Genomic DNA, 12,361 nt, shown 5'->3' on the forward strand with positions numbered 1-12,361 from the left:
AATTGTGGGTTTTGTTTATTGGTGTAGAGTTAACAATTTCCAATATAATATTTTACTAGTCAAGGTCATTTTGATCTATTCATTAATTTTTTTTGTGTAGATTCATAAAATTTTGGTGTAAACTAATAATGTGAATTAAGTGGTGTAAACTCAATCTTTTAGTGGTGTGTAAATAAAATTTTCCTTCCGTTTAACTATACGCATAATTGGATCATATTTTCTCTGGGGTTTTCGAGAGCATGTGCGGCGTTGGGAGTGTTTTTACAAAAATATAAATTCTAAAAACTCATAAATTTAGAAATTATTTTATCAAAAATTTAGAGATGAATTTTTTTTTGGAAACGAGAAGGAGGATTCAAACTCATATCATGAAGGTGATACACACCATTTTGACAACTCTAACTAGTAACTTGGGTGTAAAAATGAATATTGACTTTTTCCTCACGTGGGCGGGTTTTCACTGCAAGCAGTCTCTGTCTCCGGAAATCTATCTATGAGCTTTAGAGTCTTTGTTAGAGCACCCACAGTGGGAGCTATATCTCACACTTGATACCCCACTTTTTGGAAAAGTTCAGCACTATACCCTCACAATGGGATCTTTTTACATACTTGATAAATAATGGTGTACAATGGAAATTTTAGAAAAACTTGAGAGTTCAAGTGTGAAGTAATTTTTCCAAAAGCCAATCAGAATGGGCCACCTGTCCTTGGTTGTTAAATACCCTAGATCAATACAGAGCATCGTCTTCGTATCACGCTCTTTTGCAAACGAACAACGAGACCAGTGTCACGAATTCAATTCTTCTTGCCTTCTTCATCAAGTGAGTAGCTTCGATTTCATTCTCTTTTTTTTACCCAAATCTGTATCTGAGACCCATATTAATATACTGTTGTTCTTCTTGGCAAAATACAGAGAAGATCGGGAGTGTTTCGATTCTAGCATCTTCTTCATCAATCGGTAAGATTTTTCATTTAAATTCTTGTTATGTACCAAATTAGTTGGATCTGAGACCTATCTTTCCCTAGGGATTCTTTAGTTTAGTTGGATTTGAGAGTGTTTTGTATTTTGGTTATAGTTGAGTGTTTCGATTCTTGTCTGACATGTTTAGATTTGTTGTTTTGAGCTTATTTTTGTTTTGTGTTTTGTGCTGATTTTTTTTTATTTATATAAGTGACGAAATTACAGTATCTCCATGTACTAAGGAATTCCTGAATCTTCATGTTATAATATCATTGTCCAAAGCTTTTGTGCTTGTAATTTGGATGGTTAGATACCACTAACGAAGTCTTAACAACTCAGTTTCTTTTGGGCAGTTGCTAATGGAGCTATCCTAAAGTTCCTAACCTAGAAAGACAGTAACCTTAAGTTTAGTGTGATATATATATATATATATATATATATATATATATATATATATATATATATATATATATATATATATCAGCATGTTCAAAAGTCCATAGTTGAAGCTATTTATTCAGATACTTGTCCTGTCATTTTCGTTAAAAGTTGGACATATTTCCTCTTTAATGCAATATGGTACTTCATTGTCATCGTATACATGTTTGTAAATTCAATTTTAGTAAGTATTCCTTTGACTTTGTACATTCAAGAACTTTCTTCTTTGCCCACCATTGAAATTATGAACAAATTGGTAGTTTTTTAACTGTGAACTCCATGTAAATATATTTCAAGAATCAATAATACTTTTATTCTTTTGTTTGCTAATGGGGTTTTCTGGTTTTGGGAACTGAAGTGTCATTCAAAGTGGTTGATCCAACTTACGAATTATCACCAACCAATGGTAGATTGCTAGGTGGGTGGGTTTAATGATTTTATATACTCTGCAACTGCAATGACTAATTTTGGTCTAGTTTTTACATTTTCTCTGTTTGGTAGAGAACTATTGATTGCAGGAAGGGGACAAGCAATGCACGTGTGGGGTATCAAGTGTTTTGTGTGGTATAGATTGGGTTGCATGATCTGCATTCTTTATTTGAGTTTATATATTTTGTTCATAGAACTCAGGGGAAAAATTTAGGTCCATGGATTTACTGACAGTTTAATTTATTGCACATTACAAAGAAAAAATCTCATTAGCAACACCAATTTTGGTGCTGCTATTGAGATTACTTTTACTCAGTTTTTTACTTGTCATTGCACCTGGTTACATCTGTTTAAATTGTTGAAGCAGTAGTTGAGATTGTGATTCATTTTCTTACTTGTTCATGTATACTTTTTCATGTCCATCTTACACAAACTCAAGGAATGGATCCCAATTCTCCCTCACACCACCATCATGCATCGATGAGCAATGATGTTGATGATGTCAGTCAGCAACCAAGGGTCAATCCAATACAATGGCCCACTGATTTGACATTCTCCCCGTCACAAATGAATGCCGCACAAGCAGCTGCCTTTGCATCATTCTTTCAGCAGCAATTTAGTGCTCAACAACATCCATCGGTCAACCTAATGCAAGCAAATGCAACGGGACAGTTTCAAGGACCTTCTGATTCTCGAATGCCCTCCTCACAAACCGGATCCCGATCAACACAGGGGTCCAATCGAAAATCTCCTAATTGGAAGGTGAATGAGGATGTCGCACTCTGTCAAGCATGGGTCAGAATTTCAGAAGACCCGATTATTGGAAATGGACAAGCTCATGATGCGTTCTGGTTTAGCATATGGACTGAATTCAAATTGCGGACGCCAGGGACAGAACGTGTTCAAAGAGCGTGCGAGAATAGATGGGCTGTCATTCAAGCAGATGTTTCAAAGTGGAGGGCCATCGTGAAGAGGGTTCAAAGAGTTAGGGCAAGTGGGACTAATCCAAATGACGAGGTAAAATTGTGGTTTTTTTTTTAATTTTACTACTAATTTATTCCATGTATGATCATTATAGTATTTTTGGTTTAGTACATACTTGATACTTTTTTATTTATATTTTTGCAGTGGGGAGCTGCCTTAATGGTCTTCAAAAAAGACCATGGAAGAGATTTCAAACTCATACATTGTTGGGAGATACTTCGCACATGCTCAAAATGGCATATTTCTACCGATGAGAAAGAGGCAAGGGATGTTGGCCGGGGCGGCAAAGGTGGCAATAATCGATCAAGGTTTTCGAACAGTTCTCATGGATTGCCAGTTCACAATGTCTCTGCATCATCCTCACTGGGGCTCGATGATTATCCCAATTCTTACAGCCCTACAATTGATCCTACCCGTGATCCCACACCAACATCTGAATCACCTGTTCACATGGTCGGAAACAATGATATGGTGCACATCAGTCGTGAGCCAGCCATCACTAGACCATTAGGGCGAAAAGCAGCAAAGGAGAAACGTCGTCGCAGCATAGGAATTGGATCTCAAGCGTCATCCGCTGCAAGTGAAAAGCTCTCAGCCACTGTGAATGCTTGGAGAGAATCATCAGAGAGTAGATTAGATTCACTTAAGCAAATTAGTGAGGAGCAAGCATTCCATGCGACAAAGATGGCTAAGTTGGATGCTCTAGAGAAAGCTCTCAAGATCACCACGCAGTTTGCGGATGCTGAGAAGGGGTTGTTGTCCATAGATTCAGATCTGAACAGAGATGAAATAATATCTAGGCAGCTGGCAAGGGTGAAAGATCTTGACGATTTAGACAAAGAGTTCAAAAGTAAGTGCTATTTTAAGTTTGTTCATTATATTTAATTTGTATGTCCAATTGCTATAGAGATATATGTCATTCCATGTCTGAATTACAGGGATTCGAGCATTAGAGTACTCGCCGAAAAGTGCTACAAGATTGCGTGAAGGGATGGAAGGGACGAATTTGGATCCAGTAAATCTTTACAACCGATTCAATGCATCAGATCCACCAGATGATGAACTTTAGAACAATTTGTCGAGCCACAATGTCGAATGGATTTATTTGAATGGAATACTTCATACTGTGAAGTATGAACTTGCATTTGATAATTCTGGGAATGTATAATAATGTGTACTTGCATTATCTTTCTTAAGATTGTTGGATTATGAGTGTGGAGGATTATGAGTTTGTTGAATTATTAGTTTACTGCATTACCTTGAATAATACTATTTATGAGTTTACTGCATTACCTTGAATGATACTATTTATGAATGATATTGTTTTATGAATGATACTGTTTTATGAATGATACTGTTTTATCAAAGATACTGTTTTATGAATGATATTGTTTTATAAAAGATACTGTTTTATGAATGATACTGTTTTATAAAAGATACTGTTTTATAAAAGATACTGTTTTATGAATGATATTGTTTTATGAATATACTGTTTTATGAAAGATACTGTTTTATGAATGATACTGTTTTATGAAAGATACTGTTTTATGAATGATATTGTTTTATGAATATACTGTTTTATGAAAGATACTGGTTTATGAATGATACTGTTTTATAAAAGATACTGTTTTATGAATGATACTGTTTTATGAACATACTGCTTTATGAAAGATACTGTTTTATGAAAGATATTGTTTATGCATGCAATTTGTTATTGTTATTGCTACTATTAATTAATTATATGCATGCACGGTTGTTCCAACAATAATTACATATGGGCAGTCTCTCCACCAAAATTATTCCAAAGATGGATCATAAGGTCATTTCGAAGCCTACCATTGACGGACCTATCACGAACTTGCTGCATGCGTGAAGATATGAAACATCCCAGCAGCCCTTCATCATGCTCAAGTAGGTCGGATGGCATTACTTCACCGAGAACAGGCTGCCATGGTTCGATATTCAAATGCCGCTCATCTTCGATGATCATATTATGAAGAATAATGCAACAGTTCATAATATTTGTGACAGTTTCTTCATCCCAAAATCGAACCGGACCCTGAGTTATTGCCCATTTTGATTGCAACACACCGAAAGCTCTTTCGACATCCTTTCTTGCCGCTTCTTGTTTTTTTGCAAAATGTTTCTCCATCTCATTTTTCGGGTGCTTGAGTGTTTGGACCAATGTGGCATAGTGAGGGTATATGCAATCAGTTAAGTAGTAGGGAATGTGATACATCCTTCCATTTACTTCGTACGGAATGTTTGGTGTTTGACATTGAATGAACCTGTCGAAAAGCGGCGAGTGGTCAAGAACGGATATATCATTGTACGATCCAGGCATACCGAAGAAAGAATGCCATATCCAAAGATCTTGAGATGCAACAGCCTCTAGCACCATTGTGGGCCTCCCATAGTGACCAACATACTGGCCATGCCAAGCAGTAGGACAATTTTTCCATTCCCAGTGCATACAATCTAAAGACCCGATCATCCCTGGAAACCCACGAGATTTATTCTCATCTATCAATCGAATCAGGTCTCGTTCATTGGGAGATCTTAGATATTGCTCAGAGTACATGTCAATGATTGTCCGACAAAAGATACGAACAGTCTCGGTTGCCGTTGTCTCCGCAATGCTAAGAGCTTCATCCTCACGGTCAATGGGATTTCCGTAAGCAAGAATGCGCAAGGCTGCTGTAATTTTTTGGATGGATGTAAAACCTGCCCTACCAGTGCAATCATATTTCAACTGAAAATAAGGTTCAACCACTTCTATGTCGGCTCGAATACGATGGAACAACTCCCTTCGCATTCGGAAGCGGCATCGAAACATGCGTTGTGGGTAAATGCAGTCCACAGCAAAGTACTTCTTGACAAGCTTGTTGTGCGCTTTGACACGATCACGATTTATGAATATGCGTCTAGAAACTCTAGATGGCTCGTTCTCCTCTAAATCTGTAATACCTTGCTCTATCATGTTAATGTCATCAATCTCTTGTTGTTGTAGAGCCAAAAATTGTTCCATAATTTGTTGTTGAAATTGCCAATTAGAAGGACCTGCCATTGATGTAGCAAAAGCTAGAGAGTGAAGAATGAGGATACAAGATGAATCAGAATGTCGTTGCTTTGGTTTATTGTTGTTGTTGAAATAGTGGGGGTAGCATTGAAAACAAAGGCCTCCATTCATTGAATTGCACTAATATAAGTACATTAATTCATAAATGATATATAGTTGAATGAGAAGTTGAATGAGAAGTTGAATGAGAAATTGGCTATTGAATGAGAAATTTCCAATTGAATGAGAATTTGATGTATTGAAATTTAATTTCACACATGCTAATAAATTCGTTGTAAATGAAACATTAAATTATTTATTTAATAATTTGAAGTATTTTATTCATATAAGAATTTATGAATTAATATAACATAATTTCATTATTATTATAGGAAATATAAAGGGAAAGTGGAGGTTGGTAGTTTGTGCTCAATGGTTTTTTTATTTTTATTATAGGAGCTATTGAGGGAAAGTGAATGTTGGTTGTTCTCAAGAAATGGTAAAGCTTGTACCATTGTGAGAGTCTATGAACTACACACTCCAAAAGACATTGAGTGCACAAATTTTGAGACAATATCAAGTGTGTATGAAAGACATCCATTGTGGATGCTCTTAGATTGACAATATATAATAGCAGATTTTTATTGACAAGCAATTATCATTATGCCATAAGCATACACACACATATGAATTCTCACATAAGGGTATAATATAAGGGTGTAAAATAAGGGTTTATGTTTACACCATTGATTTGAAATATGTGGGACAAAAAATAATAGACTCCATTTGTCATCTCACTACCCACATCATTAAAACGTAACTCTTATTTTACACATTTACATTAGATCATTATGTGAGAATTCCTCATAGAACACATGCCTCGTTGCCTCATTTTGATTTGAAAGTATTAATTATATATTAAAATTGGACTAATTAATATTAGTATAGATAGATCTATCTATGATCTTATCCGGAGATAAAAATCTACATGGGGGTTGAAACATACACATCATCATAGCTGGTTATTATATGGACAAAACTTATTGGAAAAGGTTGTGCGAATTCAAAGCCCCAACAACCTCTTAAGTTCATCTCTTCTTGACAAATTAACAAAGCTAAAAGAGTCAGCTTAATTAGTCGTTCATCCAATAATTACAACGCAAATTCCCCCAAATTCTATGCTTACAAAGATATCGTTATCCCTGCATAAAAAAATCAAAACAAATAAATGATCGATTTCATGGGTAGCTTGTGACCATAATAAAGTCCAGCCATCTTGAAAGACTTTCTTGGCAGGCATGATTAGGACACATGCAACTTGCCATGCAACTTGTAGATGCTAATAGAATTATATGGTTTAACTAATTGATACATGAAATTTGACTGTTTATTGTTGCTTTAATCTAGTTAGATAACATAATCATTAATCATTAATGAAGCATAATTATTTAATTATGTATCCTGTGTTGTTGAGGTATCTTCTAGTCAAACCAACCATTCTAATTACACTGACTTGCATGCCCTCAACCCTCGGCCGTAGCTCACACAAATCAATGTACTGTGTTAATTGAATCAAGGTCTTTTTAACGAATGTTCTAAGGACAATGATTAAAGATTCACTACAACATATCATGTGTGATGAATACTCTCTCATCTATTTTTTTTTAAAACTTAAAATATAAATTCGAATAACGTTTTTCTGAGTTCGAACTACATTTGTGTCATTCATTTGTGTGACCGACGGCCAATTCGGGCTATAAAGTTAGGTGCAACTTTAATTAGATTAAGCAGCCATCGCCCATCGGAGAGACCAAGGACTTGGTCAACTTTGGACAAGTTGAAAATTGAAACCCAAATGTCTATATAAATTTAACCCCTCGACTTCTTCCCCTCATAGTATCATCTACATACTTACGCTTAAGCCAACAACACAAACTCTGATCTTTTTGTGATCTTCTCTTGAATCATCAGCTGAAATGACAACTCCAGACCGCCTGGTAATGGAAAGCCCCAGATCACCTCTACAACCTCCAACTTATGGAGATCTAATCACTGTCCTCAGTATTGATGGAGGTGGAATAAGAGGAATCATACCTGGAGTCATCCTTGGATTCTTGGAATCTGAGCTTCAGGTACATATATAACTAGTCCCAAATTCATCTATATACACATACATGCATGCATGCTCTCTTCTCGGAAATAGTAAATATCCTAACAATTTGAGATAACTGAGATATCAGCGGCAGAAATTCTTATCATTATTGGTCTCTTTTTCATGCTAAGTTGCTCATGAAATTGACTAATATTGTGTTTTTGCGCAGAAATTAGATGGTGAAGATGCAAGGCTTGCAGATTATTTTGATGTGATCTCTGGAACAAGCACTGGTGGACTTGTGACTGCTATGCTAACAGCCCCTAACGACAAAAGCCGACCTTTATTTGCTGCAAAGGATATCAAGGAATTCTATCTTGATCACTGCCCCAAAATCTTCCCTCAAGATGGGTAAGAAACAATTACCTTATCCATTTACAAAAAAGTTACCAAATACCAATCATATGGGTGTATATTCTAAAAGTTACCAATCATATAGATATACTTGTTTCTGTATCAGTGTACCTTTTGGTTCTGCTGGAAAGCTAGTCAAATCTCTAACAGGTCCGAAATATGATGGAAAATATCTGCACAAGCTTGTCAAGGAAAAGTTGGGAGACATCAAATTGCACCAAGCCTTGACAAACATTGTGATCCCCACTTTCGACGTCAAGAGACTACAGCCAACCATCTTCACCTCCTATGAGGTACCCATTATATATATATCTTATCCTCATTTAAATTAAATTGTATGTATATATGTGAATGACAATAACCAAGAAATAAAAGACAACTAATTAAGTTTTGTATATTTAGGTAAAGAACAACTCAAACCCATTGAAAGATGCTCCTTTGGCGGATATATGCATTGCAACTTCAGCCGCTCCAACTTATCTTCCAGCGTATCGTTTCGACACCAAAGACTCCACCGGAAAAATTAGGGCATTCCATCTCATTGACGGTGGCGTTGCGGCTAACAATCCGGTACATATTTACAAAATTTCATTATATATATAAGGATAATTCTCATATGCGGACATCCCTATGAGTTATGGACATCTTTTTTTGTTTGTAAGTAGCAAAGGGGCCCGAAATAACGGGCATGTTTGTAGCAGTGGGGCTTGTAAACAATGGGCCTACTGTTGTTCACTTTTGCAGAGATACAATACAGCGGACATCTGTAATTTAAAGGGTTTAGGATGTCCGTATAAAAATAATGCTAATACACACACATATATATATATGCACAGGCTCACATATGGACGCCCATAATATGGGCGTCCATTTTTTTGCGTGTGCCAATAAGTTAGAAAACTGATTTTGTAGTGGAGCCCACTGGTTTCGGTCCCACTGTTGGGAGTGAAAAACAGACGTCCGTAAGTTTACGTATTACAGACTTAGTTACAATTTTAAGATTGTACATTAAGTTGTTGTTTTTTCCTTGATTTGCAGACATTGATTGCAATTAGTGAAGTAACAAAGGAAATCACAAAGGGCAACTCTGACTTATCCCACATAAAAGCAGCAGACTATGGTAGATTCCTAGTCATATCACTAGGAACCGGTGTAGCAAAGAGTGAAGAGAAGTATAATGCGGAAGAAGTAGCTGGTTGGGGTGTCATAAGCTGGCTAACTGCTCACGACTCAACGCCTTTAATCGATGTTTTCAGTGAAGCCAGTAGCGACCTCGTTGACTCCCACATGGCCACTGTCTTCCAAGCCATTCACCACAAAGAAAACTATCTCCGTATCCAGGACGATACGTTGACAGGAAACGTGTCGTCTGTGGACATTGCAACGAAGGAGAACTTGGAAGCTCTTGTCCAAGTTGGGGAGAAGCTGTTGAAGAAACCAGTGGGAAGGGTGAATTTAGAAACTGGCGTTCATGAGCCTGTTGGTGACGTTACTAATGAAGAGGCTCTAACAAAGTACGTATAGTTCATATACATATTGTGTTTTATTTAATTAATTGCAAAATTAGTTGTTTTCATGATTAATTGATTGTGGATTAATGCTAATTAATTTTATATTTAATTTGATTGGAATATTAGGTTGGCAAAAATACTCTCAAGGGAGAAGCAGCTTCGTGAGATAAGGTCTCCCAAAGGGAAGGTTGCCACATCTGAGTGAAACATGTCAAATTTTCTTGAATTTACTATTTTCCGGATCATTTGTTGAAATTTATTTTGTTACAAGTATATGTAATGACTCCATAATATTCTGTACTAATATAAGTTCATAATATAACATTATATTTTAAAGTTTTAAATTTAGATGAATGTCTAATTAATGTGTGTGTAATCCACAATTACACTGTTTGATGACCGACTCAAATATATTTATTTAAGGGAAATGTTATCAAGTGTCCTTAGGGCATTGGATAAATAACATAAAGGTGTTTCGGAGGTTGAAAAAACTTTATTGGAATCTGTATTTTAAGTTTTAAAAATCAGGTGAGAGAGTGTTTATCACGCATGGTATGCCATGGTGAATCCTTAACTATTGCCAACAAGATCCTTTATTTAATCCATAGTTACATTTGTTTAAACAATCTCTAACAAACAAGAGCATAGTTTTAAAAATTGTATCGTACATCAAACCATGTAGGTTCAAGGTTTTCGAGATTTAACCGATATGATAAAGGTTGAACCGTTGATACATAATACATAATAAATTAATATATTTAGATACATAGTATATACAATATCTATATGTATCAATATACATCAATTATGCAATTCATTAAATTATAGGTTTAAATTAGCCCATGTAATGTTCAGCCCACGAGCTACAATGAAAGTTGTCGTTGCCTGTTGGGGGTGCAAAGGCAAGTCTCTAAAATGTTAGCCCACGAGCTTCATGTATAGTTCAGATATTTGGGCCCAGCTCATGCCAAATCCGACCCATCACCATGTCCACATCACTCCTGCGTCATGCTGACCTCGTCACCATCATCTCCCATTCTCCATCTCTGCACCATCCCTCGTAGCTCCGGTGGTCCATGATTGGGCTAATCAAGTAAGATGAGTCATGAGAAATCTCCGAGATGGAAGCCGAGCATAAGATCTTAGTCTTTTAGTTCAGATGATGAGCGGAGATTAAGAGCCAAAGACATTCCCTCTTTGGCTTCCAGCAGCAAGAGGGAATGGTCTAACACTGTACACTTGCACTGAGGATGAGTTTCCACCGCCAATCTTCATCGTTGCCGCCATCTTCATCACGAACTCACGGTTCACGTTATATAATTATTACAAACATACCGGCGTCGCCGCCGATTGGCGGTTTTCGCTGTAGAACCGGTGGCCCATGACGGTATTTAAAACTATGGTTTGTTTTCTTAGATCGAGAGTGTGGATTTAAATCCTGATCATCAAGATATATTTAAAACTATTTTACAAGAGATAAAACACGAATTAAAAAAGGCCAATATCTCTTTGATCCGTCCAAAAAGTTGATGGGGTTCCATTCCAAATTCTTTTTAAGACTATTTACAACATTACACCAATTTCGTGTAATTTTTTAGGATGTGAGGAATATTTTGTAAGGATTATTAACATGCATGACATTAACAAAAATATTATTTATGAAATTTAAGTATGGCATGTCACTAACATATTTGGGATTAACGAAAAATTATTTTTCGAATTAAAATATAATGACATGTCACTCTACATGATATTAACATGATAGTGATAGGTTGATATCTTCGTCAAACACGAGCTGTCATACAATTAACAAATAGTCATGATGATTTGAGCTACTATTAATAATAAAATACAAGATTTTAAGAAATCAAAGCAGATGGTAGACTAATTATATTATATTTTAGTCTTTACTAATTATATTTTATTTTAGTAATCATTAATCAATCAATCAAAGAAGAAACTGGACTCACAGAATGTGCCAGCACTAATTATATTTTATTTTTTTTAATAAAAAATTGTCATGCAGCGATACCCATAAATACAAAAACCAAAATTAGCAGCAATAAATAAGAGTATAAGAAGAGATTACGCACATGAGATTGAGCCTATGCCCATCGCTGATCGCTTCAGTTCAGCCTACATGCTTTCTCGTGAGATCTATTTGCTTAATTCCCTGGGATCACTTCTGCCTATTTCACTGAAGACTCAATAGTGAAGACGAGTACGACTTACACGGTGTAGTTAATTTATGCTTTAGGATATTAGGGCTTTACTTACTTGTATGAGTATGAATTTGTATTGGTATGGGTAATGTGCTTGTATTTTTTTACCAAAATGATATATGTCCATAATTTTCTCATCCATAAACTTATATAATCTATGTGGCTAGCAAAAAAGGCATATCATGTAGATTAAAAAAATAAGCAAACTTTATTAAAAAAGCTACATATGCATGCCACATGTTTATGTAAGTT

General features: G+C 35.8%; 3 protein-coding genes across 4 annotated transcripts; 2 read left to right on the forward strand and 1 right to left on the reverse strand.

Moving 5' to 3' along the window:
* Positions 1 to 535: 535 nt before the first annotated feature.
* LOC120009560 (glutathione S-transferase T3-like) lies at positions 536 to 4,101 on the forward strand. 2 transcript variants are annotated; one of them, XM_038860197.1, is made up of 6 exons: positions 536 to 821; positions 914 to 958; positions 2,268 to 2,845; positions 2,957 to 3,662; positions 3,751 to 3,870; positions 3,904 to 4,101. In XM_038860197.1, exons 3-6 carry the CDS (start codon positions 2,270 to 2,272, stop codon positions 3,978 to 3,980), a joined length of 1,479 nt encoding a protein of 492 aa, XP_038716125.1. In that variant the 5' UTR covers positions 536 to 821; positions 914 to 958; positions 2,268 to 2,269; the 3' UTR covers positions 3,981 to 4,101. The 2 variants fall into 2 exon arrangements, with proteins under 2 accessions (XP_038716125.1, XP_038716126.1); XM_038860198.1 differs by having other exon boundaries at positions 3,751 to 3,867; positions 3,901 to 4,101.
* Positions 4,102 to 4,580: 479 nt separating this feature from the next.
* On the reverse strand, positions 4,581 to 5,879 carry LOC120008816 (putative nuclease HARBI1). The gene has a single exon (XM_038859180.1). The coding sequence runs from the start codon at positions 5,877 to 5,879 to the stop codon at positions 4,581 to 4,583; it is 1,299 nt and encodes a 432-aa protein (XP_038715108.1).
* Positions 5,880 to 7,755: 1,876 nt separating this feature from the next.
* LOC120008399 (patatin-like protein 2) lies at positions 7,756 to 10,248 on the forward strand. Its single transcript, XM_038858702.1, has 6 exons — positions 7,756 to 8,002; positions 8,192 to 8,373; positions 8,483 to 8,669; positions 8,779 to 8,946; positions 9,415 to 9,890; positions 10,014 to 10,248. The coding sequence occupies exons 1-6, from the start codon at positions 7,847 to 7,849 to the stop codon at positions 10,090 to 10,092; spliced, it is 1,248 nt and encodes a 415-aa protein (XP_038714630.1). The 5' UTR covers positions 7,756 to 7,846; the 3' UTR covers positions 10,093 to 10,248.
* Positions 10,249 to 12,361: the final 2,113 nt, after the last annotated feature.

Source organism: Tripterygium wilfordii, chromosome 11 (genome assembly GCF_013401445.1).
Source record: "Tripterygium wilfordii isolate XIE 37 chromosome 11, ASM1340144v1, whole genome shotgun sequence".
NCBI lineage: Eukaryota > Viridiplantae > Streptophyta > Magnoliopsida > Celastrales > Celastraceae > Tripterygium > Tripterygium wilfordii.

Bases quoted from the DNA above. Each gene is read 5' to 3' on its own strand.
- LOC120009560 (XM_038860197.1), top strand. From the start codon at position 2,270: ATGGATCCCAATTCTCCCTCACACCACCATCATGCATCGATGAGCAAT. The intron at 2,846-2,956 runs GTAAAATTGTGG...ATATTTTTGCAG, and splicing joins GGACTAATCCAAATGACGAG to TGGGGAGCTGCCTTAATGGT. The intron at 3,663-3,750 runs GTAAGTGCTATT...TCTGAATTACAG, and splicing joins TTTAGACAAAGAGTTCAAAA to GGATTCGAGCATTAGAGTAC.
- LOC120008816 (XM_038859180.1), bottom strand. From the start codon at position 5,879: ATGGCAGGTCCTTCTAATTGGCAATTTCAACAACAAATTATGGAACAA.
- LOC120008399 (XM_038858702.1), top strand. From the start codon at position 7,847: ATGACAACTCCAGACCGCCTGGTAATGGAAAGCCCCAGATCACCTCTA. The intron at 8,003-8,191 runs GTACATATATAA...GTTTTTGCGCAG, and splicing joins TCTTGGAATCTGAGCTTCAG to AAATTAGATGGTGAAGATGC. The intron at 8,374-8,482 runs GTAAGAAACAAT...TTTCTGTATCAG, and splicing joins AAAATCTTCCCTCAAGATGG to TGTACCTTTTGGTTCTGCTG.